At 35.4% G+C, this 22,963-nt stretch overlaps 1 protein-coding gene across 1 annotated transcript in view; it reads left to right on the top strand.

The window, feature by feature from the left end:
• Positions 1-2,950: 2,950 nt before the first annotated feature.
• prim2 (DNA primase subunit 2) overlaps positions 2,951-22,963 on the top strand; it is a 66,059-nt gene continuing 46,046 nt past the window's right edge. Inside the window, exons 1-7 of the mRNA XM_048204791.1 lie at positions 2,951-3,106; positions 3,498-3,649; positions 3,750-3,862; positions 4,227-4,321; positions 4,926-5,046; positions 6,791-6,886; positions 7,184-7,321. Of these exons, the coding sequence (XP_048060748.1) occupies positions 3,505-3,649; positions 3,750-3,862; positions 4,227-4,321; positions 4,926-5,046; positions 6,791-6,886; positions 7,184-7,321 (708 nt within the window). The 5' untranslated portion in view covers positions 2,951-3,106; positions 3,498-3,504. The remainder of the gene's footprint in view (positions 3,107-3,497; positions 3,650-3,749; positions 3,863-4,226; positions 4,322-4,925; positions 5,047-6,790; positions 6,887-7,183; positions 7,322-22,963) is intronic.

Genomic DNA, 22,963 nt, shown 5'->3' with positions numbered 1-22,963 from the left:
GACTAATTTTTGTAGGAACAATTTTAAAATAGTTTTATGTGTGCTATATGTGCATAAACATCCTTTGCATATTTGCACATCCTCCCTTTTTTATAAGGCATGTGTGTTTTTCCCATGAATAATGAATGTGCAGAAAATTAAAAGGCTAGGTGTGCTTGACATTTAGAGAACTTCCTCTTTGCCCTTTCTCACTGATTGACAAACAGAGGTGTAAAAAAGAAATACTGACAAATTGTGCCTAAGTAAAAGAATTAATATACAGTATCAAAAGTGTCTAGCAAAAAATCCTGGCTATTACTATGCAGGGCTTGAGGACAGATATAAAACTGAAACCTGTTACCAGAAATTACATCTGAATTTCAGAAGCAGATGGTTTTAGTTAAGATTTGAGTAGTTAAAGACCTATTCCTGACCATGTTCACATTGAGTCAAGTTTGTTCATCTTCAACAAAGTCTGTAATAAAAACAAAAAGATATAGGTCAGATTGTGTTGTGATGACTGATTAAATTTCTCTGTACAAGGAGGAATGATGAATGACTAGTTGAATTGATGTCATTGGCTGTAGAAGTTCAACTTGCAGTGTAATTTGATCAGCTTATTAGCTTAGTAAAAGAGGAAAGATTTTAGTCACGATGACCTACATAAATCATTTCGAAATGGAAATGTAACTGAGTAAGAGTGTAGTATTCAGTTTCAATAGAACTTCAGTAAAGTACTTAATTCTCTCAAGTAATACTTAAGCATATTATTGAAGTACAATCACTCAAATATTTACACCCCTGCTGTTTTGTCTCATTTGAAAAAACATATGCTTCATTTTATTAAACTTAAACTGCCATTAAAAAGTTTTTTTTTTTTTTTTTTTTTTAAAGAAATTAAGACTTTTAGTCAGCAAGAGTGCATAATATTAATCAAAATCAACGCTGTTCTTTTAAACTCTATTTATCAAATAAATCTGGGGGGAAAAAATCCTTTCAAAACTGATAATGATAAGAAATGTTTCTTGAACACCAAATCAGCATATTAGAATAATTTCATAAGGATCATGTGAAGACTGGAGTAATGGTGCTGAAAATTCACCTTTGCCATTACAGAAAGAAATTTCATAATATATTAAAATAGAAAACATTATATTAAATTGTAATACTATTTCACAATATTTCTGTTTTTTATTGTATTTTTGATCACATAAATGTAGCATTGGTGAGCGTAGCAGACTTTTAAAAACATTAAAAAAAAAAAAAAAAAAAAAAAAAAAAACCTCCACTTTTCCAAGTTTCTCACCAGGTCCATGAAACCTCTGAATATCCTGCAGGAAATCCATGTAATCACTGCTGCCAATAACATATTCGAACAATGCCAGTATTCTCTTTTAGTTCCTATCTGCATTAACATAATGCTACATTTGTAATTATATTTTTCAATGGGAGACCATATAAATAAACACTACTACTCTATAGCCAATGGAGGGCACTCTAAGCCAAAACATCCCACTTAGCAAGTGTTTCTGCATGCTATCAAGCAACTTGGGCAGATGCTGGTATTTTAGGCTGTCATTTATGAACATACATCCATTTGTTTTTAATTTTTCAATAACACTAAAGGTACGTCTAAACAAATAATTTCTGGACATAAAACTGCTGAGGGATCAAATAATGTGGTTTAGAGCATGGCCTGCAGAAGGAAAGCATTGAGCCATTCTGCCTAAGCGGTGAAAGCACAATGAGTTCTCTCTCACAAGAACCATTGAAGATTTATACAATCAGCTGGTTTGGCTAAGTCACATGTTTACAGAATGGTGTGTGTGGGTGGTATAAGGAAGTACAGTAAGTAAACCTTTGATTAGATCTGTTGCTTGTGTATTTTTGTGTAGAATTACGTGCTGAAGCAAGCAGTAGGCACATATTTTCAGTACAATACAATGGTAGCATATACACTATGTGTCATAAAACGTTGAGGAAAACCATGTTAGAGAGCCATGGAGATGAAAAGAGCTAGAAAGAGCTTTGTGACTACAAAAAAATGAGAGAGAAAAAACACGAAAATGTCAAATGCATGTGACAATTGTAGGCTATAAAAATTACTTCGAAAATTATTGTGGGATTAAAATGGAACCACATATTATACGGGACATTTTTTCTTGAAAGCAGTTTTACTCAAGTTCATTCAGAAAAAAATAATCAGATAAACGAATTTCAAGTAAATCCTTTTCATATAGGCTGTATCTATTGGCAAGGTATTTCTTACTATAGTAACATAGCTAAGAAAATTAAAAAGGTATTTTAGAACATTACCATTTTAAGTAAAGGATAAACAGGCCTAGTGTGTGCATAACAGGCAACACTTTATTGTTGGTCAAAGTGAAGCTGTTGCCCACAACAAGATGATAACAGCTAAATTACAGTCACATACAAACTATTACGAATTTAGACTAGATCTCAATCCCAGTTATGCATGTCTCACTAAACCTGTTCAGAAAAACGCGTTCATTTGAAGTCGAATCTTTTCAGTGAATCATTTGAACTTGTTACCAAAAAACGAGTATTAAAGTGAGTGAACAGTATTGGCATTTGGGTTGAACCGTGCATTTGACTGTTGATGCGAAAAGGAAGTTACTGACAGGAATGTTACAAATAAAACGTCCCTAATGACTTTTTAGCAACACAACAAAAGGTTTCAGATTCAGCCAAGATGAATTAATTTTAGTATTGTTTAATATAATAAATAATATATTTAAGTTCTAAATGTCTAATGAAAAACATAAAACGCAGTAAAGGTGCATAAGTATGGCTTTATTGAAACGTCAGTGACTAGCTACGTGGAAAAAGTTATACGTCACGATGTAAAAGAATTATGGAACTTTCTTTTATAGTTTGAGTCGGTTCTTTGAAACGAGCTGTTCGAACGAACCGATTTGCGGAAATGATTCAGATTTTTCTTCAGCAACAGAAAGCACACGGCAAAACAGCCCCCGGAAACAGTCATTCACAGAACACGATTGGTGAATTTTGAGAGTGACGTCATATACCCGCGCTTTGTTTGGAACGTCAGTTCGTTGGCGGGATTCAGGCTCCGGGAACAGACAGGCAGCGATTGTTTTGAGATGTGAGTTTCTTATTTGATAATTACGTGTAGTAAAAATGTGTTTTTCTGTAAAGACACGATATTATTAGCAGACACGTGTTTAACGTTAAATGATGACTTTGACTGCGGAAAGAAAATAAAAGCTATTGTGTGTAGACTATTAACTGTGTTAGCTGGTTAACCTAGCATTATTCTAGTTCATTATTTAAGTAAGTTGTAGCAGTTTATATGAAGTTTATGTCATGCGAGCTGTACTGTAATGTGTCTGTTTGTGTGTGTATATTGATCATTAAGCTCTTTTCTCATTATAATTGCTATGGGTCTAATAATGTTATGTTTTTCAGACCATAATGTTTTTAAAAGATGTCACATTATCCAGTTTTGGTAAACTTATTGATAACACTCTGTCTAGAATTGAAATGCAGTTTTCAGGCAGAAGAAAGAAGCTGATTGGCAGCTCTCAGAATGATCTGTATGATCACTGTCTTCAGTTCTATGGACAGCCTCCCCTGGACAACATCTCTCTCACTGAGTTTGAAAACTTTGCAGTGGAGAGGTTGAAATGTGAGTCATCTGCATGGACCCGGTGTATTTAAGAGTTTTTAAATGAGAATTATTTTAATCTACTAATATATTTGTATATTTAATTGTGTGCTTTTCCAAGTGCTCAAGACTGTGGAAAATCTTGGGGTGAGCTATGTGAGAAATTCAGATCAATATTCGAAGAAATTGGAAGCTGAATTTTTAAGTCTGAACTTCCCATATAGGACAGAACTGGTGAGGACACATTCTTCATATACATTTATTTATTTATTTATTTATTTATTTATGTATGTCTTTACCTACAGGGGATACACTACTGCTGAGATTTTGTGGTGCTGCAAATGTCTAACATTCATTGCATAGATTTTGCAACACAAATATTTTTTCCTCACAACAGACATGACCTTATTTGATGTTAGCTTTTGAATCTGTAATGAAACTTCCCCCTACACAATACAATGTTATACCTACACAAGTCATAGAAAAATGATTAATTTTATGATCACCATTAATTTTATGATCACGCTTTTTAAATGAGTGCACGCCATGTATTTTATATCTTTTTTTTTCTCCTCAACAATATGTCCTAATAACCCAGGATGACCGAAAGGTTCAGGCAGGAATATCTGAATATGAGAAACGAAGAAAAGACCATATCTCCCATTTCATTCTACGCTTGGCTTATTGCCAGACGTAAGTATTCTTATGTGCAATTTAGGAACTACTTAAAATGGTCAATTATCTTATTTTTGTGTCTAATCTGTCTTTGTTAGTGTGCTGAATTTAAATCTATGAATATGCATTTATGTAACATCTTAAGGCAAGCTCACACTACAAGGCTGTAAGATTACGATGTGGTGTTCACACTACCCTACAAGGTTTCTTGTCATCTGTCATCTTGTTGTCATAGCAGACTAGCATCATTTTCATTGCATGATATAGAAACGCCCACCATAATGCTGACAAATTTAGAAAAGCCCACTTTTGTTCTGCAGAGACCTCATGCTAAAATGGCAGCGATGCAGGGGTTTTGTTGCGGGCCTTGAAAATCTGTCTGCGACAGCAAAATCCATCCAAAAGTTGTGTAGTGTGAGATTGCCTTTAGTTGAAGCTAAACATAATTAACACTCAAATGCTGGGTTTTGCTCCCAAGCCCCTATTTTTTTTTTAAATGTATATAATATTTAAGATCATTTATAGGCAAATTTTGAAGTTAACATTGTCAGATTTTTATTTCATTTTAATATTGTGTTGGTCTGAGGTATAAATTGAACCATAGACTTTTATTTCATTTTAGGGAGGACCTCAGGCGATGGTTCATCCAACAAGAAATGGATCTTTTCCGTTACCGGTTCAGTTGCCTTCCTTCAAAGCACAAGACTGACTTTTTGCATAAAAATAATTTGAAGTATGAGACGGTGAGGCTATTTTACATATTCATTTCACTGTTGAAACCTCACCAATTCCCTTGCCTTTGATGTTATCAGAAAAAAATCTGTTCATTTGAAGGGTTGGTTCACCCAAAAATAAAAAAAATTATCATCAATTACATCAATCACCATGTCGTTGTAAACCTATAAGACTTTCGTTCATCTTTGAAATGCAAATGAAGATATTTTAAGTGAAATTAAGAGCTTTCTGTCCCTCTGCTGACAGTCCACGCAGCTACTTTGTCATTTCAAAAAGTTCATAAAGAGATCATAAAACTAATCGGTCCCACTTTATATTAAGTGGCCTTAACTACTATGTACTTACATTTAAATTAATGATTTGATACAATGCACTTATTGTGTACATACATGTTTTTACATTGTACTTATATTTGAAAAACACCTGCATGTAATTCCATCTGTAATTAATTTCTGTTATTACATTTATAATTACACTGTTGACCCATCCCTTACGCCTAACCCCTACCCTTAAACCTACCCATACCACCAAAGCTTTCCCTAACCTTATCTGTATCCCACCTCAATAGCAGCAAAAGTGTTTTACAATTCAATATGAACCCAATAAGTACATTGTACTTATTTTTTGATGTAAGTACATAATAGTTAAGGCCACTTAATATAAAATGAACCTCATTGGCTCTTGCTCGTCAAGCAAGCATGTTTGAGCTTCCATTTACTGTATCTGATGTGTGTGTTGATGAATGTTTATATGTAAATAAAAGCCTACTGTAACTTCAATCTGTTCATCATATAAAGCGATCGTGTCTCAAGACAATTTGGACTAAACTGCTCAATTCATAGATATGGATTGGTTTTAAGATCTCCTTTATGAACTTTTTGAAGCGTCAACATGGTAGTTGCGTGGACTGTCAACGGGGGGGGCAGAAATCTCTCAGATTTTATTAAAAATATCTATTTGTGTTTCAAAGATGAAAGTCTTGCGGGTTTGGTGAGTAAATGATGACAAAATGTTCATTTTTGGGTGAACTAACCCTTTAATTTAGATTATAAAATGATAAAGCTGAAAAATAATTGCTATAACTAACTTGATCCATTTTCTTGATCTGTTGATACATTTTAGAGGTTTTTTTTCTTACCGTTGTTGGAAGTGTGTATTTTTACAGACACAATATAATACAGTGATTCCTCATTGTTATCTGTCCTAATCAAATTCAGAACTCTTGTGATGCTCCAGCTTCCCAACATATTGCTGAAAGATTACTTTATTACTTCATACTTCAGTATATGTCCCTGCTAAAACCTTGATTTCACTTGTTATTTCTAATTTGAAAGATCCCATCATGATCATTGATGTTTTAGACTTGTACAGGGCCCAATGGAATTTAAATGTGTTTTCACATTCAGTCCTCTAGGGGGCAGTTGTTCTACACTTAAAACATGGCTCATCTTTCAGTTCATGTCTTTCAGTTCCACTCTTAACAGTCCTAATGTTTTCAGAGCAGTGCCTGAATGCTTGTGTTTTCTAGCTATAAATAAATGCTAATGTCATTATGTCACTGAATAAATGCTAAATTATATATTTTGTCATAACCTTTTCATATAATTTTATTAGCTGTTTTTCTTTAAAGTTGTTCTCTTAATTGTGATGATAAATGTGTTTTTCTTTGCCGAATGTTGTCCTTGCTTTATCTCTTCTAGTTATTTGAATCTAAATGTCAGCTTGTGCTATTTTTTTCCTTTCACTTAACAGGTAAGTGCAGAGGAAAAGAAAAGCTTAAAAGACAAGCTCATCAACTCCAGTTATGGATTAAGTGGAATCACAGTGGAAGAATATGATTTCTACAAAGTAAGATAATTATAACTATTTCATGCTGAGTCTCTGAAACTTTGTAAAAGTAAAATAAGACATGATGAATGATTCACTTTAAATCATTAAATTCATATACACCTAGTTAGTTTATAATGCATGTTCTATGGGTTTTAAGTGTTTGTCTCAACTAAAATGAGATTTTATCATTCATTGACTTGCCTGTGAATCTTTTTAAGTTAGCATAAGCTGTAACACTTCAATATTATGTATGTGCAGTAGATTTAAAATATCTGTTATTAATAAAGTATTAAAATTGTTTTTTTTTTTTGTCAGGTCCCATTTCAGGATGCCCTGGATTTAGTGCGCACAAGGAAAGTCTACTTGCTTGCTGGCAATGCCTACATTCCCCACCAAGAAATTGTCGCGATTGTCCTGAATGACTTCCGCACAAGACTGTCCAAAGCACTTGCAGTAAGTAACTTGGTTATTTTGAGTTCAATGTTATTGATGCTTCTTAAAAGGTGCAATGACACACTGAGGAAATAAGTGATGTATGTAGTCACAAAATTTAGACCTTTCCCACAACAATCAGTGATCACTAGAGATTCATTTGCATGTGGCAGTTCGTCTAAGCTGACCGAGGATGTTCGTTGTAAACAGGGCCTGTGCTATGTTACTTTAAAGGAAGGCATTATTGGGAGGGGTTCTACTGATTCACTCCGAATTCAATTATATAAACAATCCCACATTTAGCATGTATTCCTTTGCTAAAATTCAAAGGTTTTCTATTTTTGAAGGGTTCATGGGGTGTTATTGTAATCTACAGAAATAGAACTTGTAGCTCACAGTTAGAGTTGATGGGGGAGCTGCGTTAAGGTGGTCTTGGATGACTAGAAAGGTAACGCGATGGAGAGGTTATAGCAGTCATGAGATTGCTTTTTTTTTTAAGGTGTAGAAGAGTGGGCGTCAGAGATGATAGTTTGGAGAGGCTTAGCGTAAAGTGCTTGATGGCACACACTGAGAAGTCATGGGTCATTTCCACCCTCAGACGGAGATTAAAAGGCGGCTAGGAGATGGAGGAGGTCACGGGGAGGGTTGTTGGTCAGGAAATCAAAAGCAGCTTTTCTCTTAGCTCCTGCCAAGATTGCTGTACCCACCGTGGAGGCGTCTCGATTTTATTATTTTTTTTCCCCCGACCCTGCCAAATGGCAGCAAAATGTGCTTCCCTGAGATATGCTATTATCCTTTTGAAAAACAGTGCTTGTTTATATTCCTACCATTGAGTTTCTCCCCTTGCATCATATTTATAACGCATGTAAATGTAATGTGTGTCAGGAGATTCCCAGCAGACGGCACATTGAGGGCTTTTCATGCTTGACGTGGGGCGTGAGCTTTGCTGCTTCCTTCCTTGTTGTCTTTTGTTCAGCAGCACAAGCACAAACATTAAAAAATATACAGGATCATACAGGCTTAATCTTTTGAATAGGAAAATAGTTGCACTGTACTGAAAATGATACATTTGTATGTATTTTATGTATGGAGTCTGTAAGATATTGTATTCAGCAAGGGTGCATTAAATTAAACAAATGTGACAGTGAAGGCATTTGTAATGTTACAAAATATTTCTGCTTCAAATAAATGCTGTTCTTGTGAACTTTGTTTATTCATAAAAAAAATTCTGAAACAAATGTATCATGGTTTACCCAAAAAATCTTAAGCAGCACTACTGTTTTTCAACATTCATGATGATAATAAGAAAAGATTCTTGAGCACCAAAGAAGCATATTCATAGTTTTCATGTAACATCAGAGTCAGACCCTTATTGGAACCCCCACCTGGAGGGCAAAACAAGGCTTTCCTCCTTTGCCCGCCAATCATTTTTTACCAGGTTTGTAAAAAAGCTGTAGTGAGATGGTGATATAAAAAGACCAAATTCAGTATAAGGCACTTTAAGTGTTTTTCACATTTTTAGTGATTTAAAATACTGCAGCAGATGCTCTATATGGATCACAAGTGCCCAAAAACTGAGATGCGCTGCAGTTCTATGGATGTTTTACCCTCCAGGTCTCCGTGCCAGTCACATGACTGAAAACTATGAATTCGAGGGATTTCTAAAGGAACATGTTATAATTAAAGTTCACCCAAAAATGAAAATTCTGACAACTCATTATTGGCCAGCTCCTGCGTCAGCAGCGCACGCATGTGTCGTGGTGCTCACGTGAACAGCGTCGGCCACTACTGAGCTGGCGTTCTGATGTAGAATCCGGAAGCGCTGAACTGTGTGTACAATGTCAACAGCATAGGACACTGACATGGAAGAGAAGAAATTGTTGAATGAAGTCATTATTTTTGTTTGTTTTTTGCACACAAAAAGCATTCTCATCGCTTCATAACATTACGTTTGAACCACTTTAGTCACATGGACAATTTTAACGATGTCTTTACTACCTTTCTGGGCCTTGAAAGTGGTAATACCGTTGCGGTCTATTGGAGGCCAGAAAGCTCACGGATTTCATCAAAAAATCTTAATTTGTGTTCTGAAGATGAACGAAGGTCTTATAGGTTTGGAACGACTTGAGGGTGAGTAATTTTTGGGTGAACTAACCCTTTAAGACTTTGCTATCACAGGAATAAATTATATTTCACCTGTGCTTACATCTAAAATATATTAAAATAGAAAACAGGTATTTTAAGTTCACAATATTACTATTTTATTGTATTTATGATCGAATAAATGTAGCCTTGTTGAGCATAAGAGAAGTAAAATCTTCCTTAGCCCAAATATTTCTCTTCGTTTACTTTGTGGAGGTAATGCAGTTCAAAGATTTACAGTGTTCTGTTTTTCTATCAAGGTTTTGATAAGCATGAGTTCACCCATTATATCATTGAGGTTATGTATAAAATAACACTCTAAATTTGAAGTGCAGTTTAAATATTTCATCCGTTGTGCAGAACGATGCGGTGGCTGTTAAGGTAATAGCTGCCTGTTTGTCATCTTCACTCCATTAATATCTGAGATTCAAATGAGAGTTTCTGTGATGGTAAACAATGCAGCGGCAGGTTTAATTGCTGCTATAACTGGAGAAATTAAAATGTGCACAGGATATTGGGAACAATAATAAATCGGGCAGCTTTGTGAACTTGGATTACTTAACAACATTAGTCTGCCCAGCTTGGGTTTAATTGGGCATTTTAATTGAAACCGGGGAGCGGTTGTGTTCGGTTGATCACTGGTAAGTGGAGAAGAGACAGGCTTTGTGCATTTAGCGCTGGCATGTAGTTTGCATAAATTTTCATTGCGCTTCTGGGATTGAACACTCTTTGTGTTATTTGAAATGTTTTATAGGAACTGTACCGTACTGTTTCTGAGTTTTGTGTCACACCTCAATGTTGGATATTGTGATTGTCATAGATGGATGATGCAAAATTAAGAAAGGCTCTTCTCAGCATGGTAAATTATCTTTTTTTTTTTTTTTTTTTTTTGTCATCTACATGCCGTCTCGTCAAGGCTGGCCATCAGAGTGAGTCTGCCAGGCAGTTGGACAGCTGGTGGGATGGTTTTATTTCGGCAGAACGTTCTCTGAGAAAAGTCATTTGAATTATTATTTGGTAAGCTCTTGTCCAACCGAAGCGGCGAACAGACACAGCTAGTAAACAATCTCCCTCCTGCCAGTATATTGAAGCTCTAGAAGCTTGCGCATTAATCCATCCTGGCTAATGAAAACATATGCTGCCTGCACATTTTCTTTTTGATGGCGTTCGGGATGGCCACGCTGGAAGAAAATGAAATGTGTCAATCTTCATATTCCCGCCGACTCCATAAATCAGGCCTGGAACGAGTCTTTTATGATACTCGGAATCATTTCCAGAGAGACTGTCTGAAATCAATTGCCTGGTTGAAAATCCTTTACCAGGTATCACCTTAGTGTAGCTCTGAAGTACCATTTTAGTAGAGCTGCCATTGACCAGCAATTGTTACAGGTGAATATTTCCAAAAGTGAGAAAATACATTCATTTCCTAAATGGACCAATGAACCAGTTTCCTGCCCATAAATGTTACATTCATTGATCTTATACAATTTTTTTTGTGTGTGTGTGTGTATTATGTGTATTATGTTGTTTTGCACAGGCTAACATACAGTATTTGAGGTTTAGTCAAAATTGCAAAAATGACATAGTCTTGAAACCATCAGTAAGATTGTGTTGAAAACTACAAACCATGAATATATGTAGTTACATTATATCTTAAATTTCCAGCTTGTAGCAGTTTTTTCTTTTGCAGTGGGGTCAGTGAAAATTCAGGAAAAAGATGGAAAAACCCATTATTGTTGAGCTTTGCATTTCTTTTTCTCCTGATTATTATCCTCTCTCTCTATTCTGTATCTAATAAATCTAAAAGCCCTATAAATAGGTCTGCGTCTGGATGGTAGACATTGCAATTTTGTACCTTATGTTTCATTGACTTCCTGACAATGCTGAAACTTAGTTTCGTCTGAAAGTTTCAAAGGTTCCCCTGGCAGGCAAGCTGCAACTTGCCAATTACAATTTAAAAGCCATGCGTCGTGTTCGGTTTTCAAAAGCGCGGTCACCAGCCAGCAAAAAGTGGTGAAATACAAAGGTAGTCATGTAGAGTTAATTGTGTCCATGATGTACAAATAGAACGTCTGACATGGGAATCCGTTCTTAATCAAAGCTGAGCTGCGGCTTATGGTCCGACATTTAAAGCGCTATTTCCATCAAAGTCACTGTAATTCCCTCTCGTTGTTCAAAAGTCATCATGGATGAAGCAGCTCGCTTGGTATATTTTCAACACTTTTTGAAAATAAGACCTCTAATATAATGAGACTGTCCATTGATGGAAATTATTATTAGCCTGAGCCTTATAAAGCATGTTAAAGACTTCCCCATCTCACTAATTCTTTTTCTGTCATATTGGTAATGAGGTTTGGTTTAAAGCTTTTTGACTTTCACACTGTCTATTTGTGCTTTTCAGGGCTCAATAAAGTTTTTTTTTTTTTTTTTTTTTTTGCTGGTCAGTCCAGTAGTTCAGATTTTTACTAACATTTTACCAACAATTAGGGATTTAAAAATGGGTACAATGAAACTCTATATGTAAATTAATGAAAAGTAGTGAACCACACTTTTGCTGGTAAATGATGTCATACTCTGTGGCACTTTACTGATTTGTAACTTTTAACCCGTCTAGCTGACCCTCTTCTTCTTTCAGTTAAACCTCACTGTTAGCCAGTTAACATTATCTTTGGGAATATTTAAATTAGCATTGTTTTCAACAACAATGCATACTTTATCAGAGGAAATCAAATATTTAAGCTTGTATGACATAAAACACAACGTCAACAAACATACAGTGTAGTCACGGTTCCATCAACGTACCTGAATATCTCTTACAGTAACCATTAGGGCTGGGTAAAAAAATATCGATTTCTCAATTTTAATCGATTCTCATTTTTACGAACCGATATCGATTCTTAAATCCCAAGAACCGATTAGTCTAGTCTGTTTTCAGTTGATGAATGAGCAGAATATGTTGCGCCTCCCATCCAATAAATCGCAATAGTCTTTTTGCTTTGTTACTTTTGATATGAAGCAAAGTCTCAGATTTCAAATGACGTCCATCTTATTATGAGATTCAAAAAATAAATACAGTTTTGTCGCCGTTTAATGTGACGTGACAGATCGCTGTAGCGCCTCAGTTAAAGAGAAGCGGCATCACGGGCGCATGTCAACATCCTCTCCTCCGCTTTAATACCAGTTACAGCGTGAAATAAACATGACTAAACATCTGAAGGTATGTTACAATATACAGTACAACTTACCGAAATCTGTATCATGTCTCGTGTAATGGCTCAATCAGTGTTTCAACCTCGGAAAGACGTCAATAAAACAGCTTGTAAACAATGTCACGTAACATCACATTTACCTCAGAAAACATATTCAGTGACCATAGACTCATTAGTCAGCTAGAAAACTGTACTCTAGAAAGCAACATTCTGATAACCATAGATATGCACTGTTACATATTGATTATAATTTTTAATGTTCTTCAATATTTAATGCATGTTTGAATAAATCAGTTATGACAGCCACGATTTAAATGTTTGTTTCAAAAAAATGAATTTGAAACTAATTAAAAAATTTGTGCTTGAAAATTTTGAAATATTTGGTTATTAGTTATGTTCTCTGGATGTTTTCTAGATTTAATTACTTGCAAGTTTGCTGACGTGATCATGTCAGTGTTCTTTTTCTCATTAAACAGAGCTAGTTCTAATTATAAATCTAAAAATATAAGTGCCCTCTCTGGTGTCTGATCTTGTGTGTTTACCTTGATTTGCAGGATTTTGACTTCTAAAACTAAACTTTGACTGAAATAACAGGCTGCCTTTCACTAAAACAGTAGGAAGTTTCACATCTTAAAAATAGATACTGGCAATTTGGGGCATGCATAAATCTTTCATAGTTAGAAGTGTTTGTGAGAGGGAAACAGTTTTAGATATTTGAAAGTTAGATTTTGGGTTCATCTGAGAGTTATTACTTTAATTAATTTGCCACAAAATAATGCATGTTTAATTAACTCTGTTTAAATACTTTGGAAAGGAGTCAAATAAGTTCTAAAACATCTTTTCCCCTTAAGATCTAAATTTTTTGTCTTTATAAAACAAAGAGCACAGTATGCACTGAAGACTATTGGTTGAATTCAATTCTGTTATCTAGAGATGACAGAATGGGATTGATTTATTGATTTATTTATTTTTTCCTCCATTCAGGTGTTTTGCTTGGTCTGGTGTATATACACTACCTTTAAAAAGTTTGGGGTTAGTAAGATTTTTTTTTTTAAATAATTAATGCATTCATTCATAAAATCATTTTTACAGAAAGTCTATTTCAAATAAAGGCTCTTCTTTTGAACTTTTTATACATCAAGGATCCTGAAAATTCAGTTTTGCCACAACAGAAGTGATCTTAGTGTATTACAATATAAAATGGATTTGTTGAATTGTAATAATATGTTTGCAATATTAATGTAATGTTTTTACTTTGAGCATAAGAGACTTCTTTCAAAAACATTTAAAAGTCTTACCAACCCCAAACTTTTGCATGGTTGTGTATAATGAAATAAATAACAGTATAATAGTTAGTGGTATACCAAAATGAAAGTTCTTGCCCAAAACGAAAAATGTTAATTTGAAATTTTACCCGTTACCCGTCTTATTTCATTTTCACTATTTTTATTAAGTACAAATGAAATTAAAATACTTTTTCAGGTGCAGTAGGTCTATTTATCAGAAGAATCTGTAACTACTGTTCATTTTATTACTAACGTTTCAAATTTAACATATACATTTTTTTTTAGATTTTAAATGGGCTATAAAATGGTTCTAAGCACTTTGTTTTCTGATCTGTCCTGACAGTGATTAGTAAATAGGATGTTCATTTTACATAATTTCTTTGCATTTATTTGGGACTTTTTTTTTTTTTTTTTTTTTTTTGTCAGTACTGGGCTTGTAGTTCACATGGGTAGGGTACTTGTACTGTGTGTGTGTGTGTGTGTGTGTGTGTGTGTGTGTGTGTGTGTGTGTGTGTGTGTGTGTGTGTGTGTGTGGATGACCATGTTTGTCCATCACCACCAATAAAGACTATTTTTGACATGGCAAAAACCCTGACTTAGTTCAGTACACAAACATTGTGACCACAATATGCTTCCATAGACTTCAGCTTTGTTGTGTTTCTTTTCTGAGGTGTGTTTGTCATATCAGCCATAAATGTGACAGCCTTTTCTGCTAATATATCAACCATCATGATTTGCATTTACATTAGATCCAATTAAAACAATTTCACATAGTTTGTCAGACAGGTTTTTCAGCCTGCTTTCTCTTTCGACTATCGACCTAAATTGTCCTTGTTATTTCTGTTGGTTGAAATTGCAGTGCAACTCCAGTAATTATATTTACTGTAACATAGTAATGTTATGCATCCACTAACTTTGCTCTTTACAAGTGATACTCTACAAAGATAATCAGTTTTTAGCAGTTTTTCCACACCCAGTGACTCCAGGTTCTTCTGTTGAATTTTGTGAAGTGTTTCTTTTTATCACCAGATTGTGAAATATTACCTTGTCGCTAGGCGTCACACACTCTCACAAACTAAAGCTTGACCTAATTGAGTGTCACCAAGGTAGAGTAGAAAAACACGGGCACTTCCACTCTGCCTACCAACAATTCAATTGAAGCTGTCAATCCAGAGCCTAATTTTAGCCATTTGGCTGTAGCTGGTGTGCCTGGCTAGGGCTGTGGAGGTGCCGATGGATGGATGGATGGACACATGCTGAAAAACATGGCAATGTCGAACTCTCAATCACGCTGGGTCCTTCCGTAACTGAAAGGCCATCTTGAACAGTTGAAGGTTTATTTTTCCCTTGTCCTCTCGGGTGATTAATGAGCAAGCATGGCTGTTGGGTGTCCAGACGAAGGGTTGATGCATTCCTCGCTTCATTATCTGATCAATGCGGAAGGGACTCTGATAACAACTAGAGTCAATAAAGCTTCTGGGATTGGCTCTGATTTACCCGTTTTTTTCTTTTGTTTTTTTTTTAAGTGGTTCGCACCAGTGAGTCTTGAGTATCTGTTTCACTCTGAACAGACCAATATTTAACTGTATCTTAATTAAGTCAAGTGTTTAAATAATTTCCTCATGGAAATTAATCAGTTGGCTGTAAAAGAACTTAAATGAACTATATATGCAGCCATGTGATAATGCTGTCTGCTAGTGCATTAAGCAGTAAATTATAACAAGACTGTTAATAGATGGATTAATGCAATTGAATCATTTTGAACGGAACCTTCAGTGCAAATCGGCATCAATTGTGTAACACTGCGCAAATATGTAACTATGCATACACAAAAGACATTGCCGGAGTGTGTGTAGATCTAAAGTGTGTTTGTGTGTGCGCGATTTGTATGAATGTTACCTATAACATTTGAGAACTATGGTCAAAGCACTGTCAGGGCTTCAGATACGAGAGTGAACACAATGATGCCACCAAGTTCTATAGATGGTGAGGTGTGTTACAGAATGAAAAATCTAAGGACAGAAACTAATAATAATGGTGATATTCTTAGTTATTATTGTAATGTAAGTTCAATTAAAAATAATATTGCATATGTATTCCCAAAGAAATGCATTGATTTACCATGCTTTTGTGGTAATCCTATGGTAACCACAGGTTAAACTGCCACAAGAAATGTTATAATATAGAAATAAGAAATGATTCTTGAGCAACAGATCAGCATATTAGAATGATTTCTGAAGGATCATGTGACACGGAAGACCGAAAATTCAGTTTTGCCAACAGGCATCTTTCAAAAACCTTAATTTTGTGCTGTTTTCTGCTAGTTTGTGCAGCTCTGTTTTGCTTTTTGTGTTGTTGACAATCTATTCCTATTGCAGGTAAAAACTGTACAAATTCTGCGCTGCCCATCTGGAGCAAATATCATTAAAGTCGGTGTAAAGCAAAATTAAATGTCACACCACAGAAAAATATGTTAACCACCAGCCAAATTTGAATGATTAAAAAAACAAAAAACTTCCCAATTCAGTACTACATAGTTCAAAGTCTTTGTAACCTGTTTTCAGCAATACATTTCTAACATTTATAATGCGTTTAGAAACATCTCTGAATTGCCTTTACATGGACTTTAATGGGAAACTCGGAAGAAGGTTTAGCGACGTAATGGCATCAATCTGGCACTTGTACAAATTTAGACTCGGGCTTATTCCACCAAACATCATGAGGCATTGTGAAGGAAATGTGTAATTGAAAACGCATCCAGTTCTATATTTTTAATTCTTTCACGCTCTACCCACAAGTTCAGAGTCCAGTGGTGCTCTGCTGTTGATTTATGATTGTGTAATGCCAGGCTGGTGATCTCTCCCACTCTGTGCTGTGCCAAATGTCCTGATGAATGCTGGAGGAGAGAGATGACCTCCTTGTGGGATCCAGATAACAAGATTGATTTGGGTTTCTTGTCGGCAAGTCTTGTCTTGGATGTAATGATGCGAGCACTCCATGCATTTATCAAAGCTCCACTTGTAGTCTTGTCTTCAGTGTCTCCCCTCTCACTTAAATGCAGAACCGGGAGGGCTTTAAGTAGTTTCCCATTTTGAGGGAAGAATGGATCCTTCAGGCATGTTTTATACAAGCAGGTCCACAGTACAAAAGAAATAATTATTTTATAAATATCTCTGGAGCACAAGCATCAGTCTCATATCACAGATGTTATGGGAATCAGGCATTGACAATTAACAGGATTTATTTGTGATGCATTTTATTAATTGTTAAGCCTGTACGGTAGCTGCAATTTAATTGTGAGACTGAGTAATTGAGAAAGCATGATGCATTGAAACTTGCAAAAGAGTTTAGTAATGAAGTTAAATATTCATGATGTTCCATTGGAAATATCAAATGAGTGAATGCTTGGGAAGATTTTATAATTACCTGCCTGTTTTATGTTTGTGCCAATATACAATATAATGCTCCTTGAATTATGAAAGGGGCTCATCATCATTAGATGATAATGGTCATGTGTGAATTGTTCATTTTATTTTAGACTGGACTGGGCTAACATTTAAGTTTATTGCATGCATTTTAAACAGATAATTTTTCTATTTAAGCCTTGATGTTAATGTGACACATGATGGATGGTTGAAGAATGATGAAGTGGCAGCAAGAGTTGGGTCTTTCTCTTTTTGTAGAAGTGAAATGTTTCCAAGAAGAACGCTTCACACACTCTGTGCGCCTCTCAACACCACCCACTTGTGAAATGCGGTTGTCGCTTCAATTTTCCAATTTTCCTCTCACAAAAAGCCAGGGCATCTGAAAGGCACTTGAATATAAATATTTTAGGGTTGTAATTATTTGAGGGGGAAGCATTGATATTTAAATATTAAAGGCTTCGTCTCTCAGTATGCTGTGACAGTATTTAGATGGGCTCTCAAACTATCTTATTGCACAAAGTCTCAGACGTCTGTTACAGCATCATATTATGGCTCACGTATGGATGGGTGATTGTATTTTTGGCTGTTTTATTAGCGTCTTTATTTCTGATTCAGTGCTGGATCTACATGCTTGACATTATTTACCCTTCAGTGGAAGGATTTTTCAGTTTGTTGATGATAGGATAGTCATGTAATTTAGTTTATTTTTTCACTCATAGTGATGGATTCAGCCAAGAAGATTGCTTTAAGAATTGTATATATCTTTTGTATTATCTTTCTGCTATTTCAGAATAAGTCATAAGAATTTTATTATGATGATGATGATGAAAGATGAAATTACTGTTTACCAAAAATTGATGCTTGTGTGATATAGCAGCACCATTGTACAGACTCTGAATTTTCAAATAACTGGTTTTAATTTCCAAAGAGCAACCACAGTGTGAAATATTGTGTAAATATTTTTATTTATTTATTTATTTAGCATTTATTTTGAATGTATTGTGTAACATGTAAAAATTAGTGTATTTCAGTAGTAAAGGGCATAAGTGTGCTGGTTGTTTTTACTTATTTGTACTGCTTAACCTTTTTTTGGAAATGGCAGTGTTTCCCATACATTGGTTTATTTTTGGTGGCCTGCCACAATATCAACATTGACCACCACAAATAGGTTTCAGTGCTTCCCATTCATTAACTAGACTTTGGTGGCCCAAAAATATACTTCTCATAATAACATAACAGGTCTTTAATGTCGTGTTTTGAACCATTGCTGTCAAACAAAGCTTTGTGACCTTATCAAATTGCAAAAGAGTTTTATTTGCGCTGCGCAATAGAGAACTGCCAAGTGCGCACTTCCCTCACGCAATCAGCACGTGATCAGCTCTGTGTCTCAGTTCGCACAGTGAATGAATGCAGTGAACTCCATCTGCATGTGCTGAGTTTATTATGCATTTGGGAACGTAGTTACGCATTATTCTCACATTTGCATACAGTGCTTCCCACAGGTTTGAAATATACTTGCGGTGGTAGCCGGGCGAAAAATCCTCCTATTACCCACGGCACAAAAATCGTCTACTACATGTGACAAACAAATAATGTGTGATTTTTAACAGTATTTTTATTTATTGAAATTAATTTTAATTACATAGCATATTACATTTAATTACATACTAATATTATGCATTATTATGCATTGTAAATTATGCAAAATTACAGCATTTAAATGGTTCACCTTTTCGTATGTTCTCCTTGCTGTCATATAGTGTCGCTCTCAGTGAATGGGACACAGATTTTACTAGTAAAATTTATAAAATGAATAATATATGTGTCAAATAATGTTCTTAGTCTTTTCTTCCTGTGGGGGAGACTACAATAATTTACTATGAATTAAATGGAAATCAAATTAAATACAGTTTATTGTGTAACCAAAATACCAATAATGCCCAAAAGAAAAAGAATAAACTTAGCGTGTGACTTTTAATTATAAACAAGCCCGAAATACACCGGGACTCTTATTTTGAAATGACTGTACTATTGCAGGCTGATCCTTCAGATTCTTACAATCGTCTAAAACATTTTATATAAAGGCCATGAAGTAGACTTTGTAATAATTCATCAACTTGAGTTCATTAGCAATCGCTTGGCATAAATCTGCGCTTTTCATTGATTGAGAATCACTTTGAAGCAGTCTGAGGCACTGTTGCGTGAGCTTGTAGAACGCGCAACAGCGCCGCCTTGTGACTTTGCAACATGCAGCGCCCGTGGGAATGCTAGCGGGAGTAAACAGTTCTGACGCACACAGGTAGGTTCTGAGCAGGTACGAAACGGCTAGTTATTCGATCGCGGATGGTTTCATTATCTTGCGCAGATATAAAAGTATCAGAGGATAAAAATAATAAAAGCAAAAATGTGTCTCCAAATATACTTGGGTGGCCTGCCCAAGTAAAGTCTATGTGTGGGAAGCACTGGCATAGTTGACGATTACAGCATTTCTCTATATTTGCGTTTGTAAACTTTAAATAAAAGCTTGACTACAGTTTCCGTCAAAATAAAAGCTCACATGTTCATCTCTTTCAATTATAGAAATTAGGACAAAACTAATTGTGAAAGTTTCATTTATTTTTCAGTGCATTTGTTTTAAAATATATGGCTATTACTGTATGAATAATTTTATAACTATTATTATTATTATGTAGTGTAGGGCTGGACAATAATTCAATATTAATATACTGTATATCTGTATTTAGTGTGGTGTTATTATTATTATTATTATTATTATTATTATTATTTTTAGTTTTGTGTTGTTGGAGTCTAGACTTCCTAGACTTAAGCCTGTTTGTTTTTCTATAAGTGAACATGTCAGATCATAGCATCAAGGGAAATGTAAAATTGACCTCCAGTGAGACATAACCTTTGAGTTTGCTCTGTCTGTTCATCCCCCAAGTACCTCATGGCTCTGGTCGCACAATGAGTCAAAGGCCACTGAACTGCGCAGTGTAAGGAGGCTGGAATTGGATCACTGTTTGCTTTTCATATTACACTGAATATGTTTAAGGACTGAAGATCACAATGTTAGATAAACTCACTAACTCGCCTCAGTACAAACTCTAGAGTACAGTACGTGCCAATGTGTACAAAATACAGACCCAGCCCATATCTTTCCTGGGACAGATCGAGTAGAGTGAGTGAATTGAGACCATCTAGGTACAAAATGAATGTACTGTAGAAAACATGAAAATAGCTCTCCTGCAAAGCGATCATGGTATACTGGAGATCTTGCCTTTAAAACAGTGGCAACTGTGCATCGTGTCAGCAGTCATGCACAATTTCTTAGGTTTCGTCATGCCTCCATATAAGAGAAATGACCTCTGATCTGAGTGTTCAGATGGCAGTGCTGGTCTTCTCACAAAATGTGTGAAAGTTTTAAAAACCTTGAAGTGTCGACAAAGTATCTTTTGTGTTGAAATCCAGATCCTTTTTGGAAAGTCAGTCAGTGATCTATGCGGACCAAAGGAAAGTAAATGATCCTGCACCATGCATCAATTCACAGCAGTCAGCCTGCTGTGTGGTCTGCCAAGTTTTAACGCCAACTCTGCAACTCTGCCACTGTCCCTGAGCTCCGGTGAATTTGCATCGAATGACATTTTGCTGTAACGCTAACAAGAGAAGCCGGTGTTTTCAATCAATCAGCTTGTGAAAGGCTCTTGAAGTCAGCACAGGTATTCTGTAGAAAGTGCCTGAGATTATTGTGCTTACACAGCAAGAATGATGCTGGTCACCAAGGTTACCGCAGAATTATATCCGAGTCTGTCTCAAGGACCCTGCAAAGCTTATTAAGATATACAGCTTGTAATTTTGGAGCCTGCCTTTTGGGTTAAAAGTTTCCTAGCTCATTTAAGCCAACTCAATTAATTAACTCATTGTAAAGTAATGCTCAAAAAATAGCCTTTAATGGATCATCTTTGCAGGCATCGTGTGTTTCCAGTGTTCTTGTAGTTTTATTTCCTAAGGCTTGTTTTTAACAGGGTGGGGAAGCAGATGGCTCACCTGTCAGTCCTTAAAGCAAAATTATTCCCATTCAAATGCTGTTAGAGCTCGACAGGTATGAGTGAGCTCTCCAGACCACATATTAAGCTGTATTGCAAGTATTAATATTTTGAGAGCTGAAGCAAGCACACAGTAGCAATCTTTTGGCTTGCTGTTGCAACTTTGGTGCATCTAATGTAATGCTGGAAAAACATTTGGTTTGGTTACAGTGTTCCCGCAGGACATTAAAAAGTCTTAAATATTAGTATTGTTTATGCTAGGCATTCAATTTTAAGATGAGGTGTTACATTTGATCCAAAAAAAAAAAAAAAAATGCTTTTAGGTTGTGTAGCACAAAGTCTTTGGTAGCCTACCCAGTTCGCAACTTGACTGTTACGTACTTTTATTTTATGTAGAACATCACAGTGCACGCTTCACCAGAGATGAGTCAAGGATGGTGAGTCGCTTGAGAGAAGAGAGTGGGCAAATTGGGTGGCATGTCCACCAAAATGGAGTGTTTGAAAAAGAGTGTCAAAAACAGGATAGAAAATAACATCTAAATTAGGATGGTTGTTGATTTGAAATTCTTGATAACATTATAAGTTGACCTCAGAACAATATAATTAAAAAAAAAAGAAAAAAAGGCAGCACATGACCCCTTCAAAAATGTCTTAAAATTTTTTAAATTTGCAGCAACCCTGTTATAAATTTGTAGTGTATTTGCTACAAAAAAAAACTCATGATCATGTTGGGTTTTTTAAGCCATTTTCTGAAGCTCTACCATCTATGCAAATGCAATGTTAATTTGTTCCCCCATTTGGGAAATAAAAAGAAACTTGAAAGAAACTACTGCTGACATACACTTTTAAAACATGTTTTGTGCCAATTCTGTTACATTTAAAATGTTTTGGGATTGAATGTTAGACAGCAAAAATGTCTAACAACATTCTTAGCTAAACAAATCATATTATATTTAGTATTATATACCAATAGCATTATATTTTGCAGGGCTTCAGACTGTGCCTAAAACGGTCGCATTTGTGACTAAAAATATTAATCTGCGAGTGATATTTTTACTGAGGTCGCCATTGGCGACCATACAAAAATCACACATTATGACTGTAAAATTTGCATTTTGTTTGTGTTCTGTGACCAGTAGCCTAGCACATCATTTGTTGTGTTGACGTAATTAAATGAGATGCAGGATGTGAAAGTTTCAAAATATGAACGGGTAGGGAAAATATCACATACCAAACAGACGCCAAAGAACTAGCATTGATAAAAGCCGACTGTGTTGTCACCTCGTGTCGCCTGCGTCGGTGCAAAACGGCTGCATTTGAACACACTGTTCTGCTCCTGTGTAAAGGAGACAACTATCTATTTCTTCATATAAATTTGTCTATATTCGTCATTCAAAAATGGAAACCGGCTCTACAGACTGCAGATAAAACACACAATGCAGCACGTGCTTACCGTTTTGAATATCAAGCATGCTGATCACTTTCATCATTTCACTCCGCTCATGCTCAAAGTCTTCAGTACCTTAAATGGTATAACAAGAGTATTAATGTGATTATT

Source organism: Megalobrama amblycephala, linkage group LG10, assembly GCF_018812025.1.
Source record: "Megalobrama amblycephala isolate DHTTF-2021 linkage group LG10, ASM1881202v1, whole genome shotgun sequence".
NCBI lineage: Eukaryota > Metazoa > Chordata > Actinopteri > Cypriniformes > Xenocyprididae > Megalobrama > Megalobrama amblycephala.
Note: the sequence above shows the minus strand (reverse complement) of the source record. Positions and strands in the feature narration are given on the sequence as shown.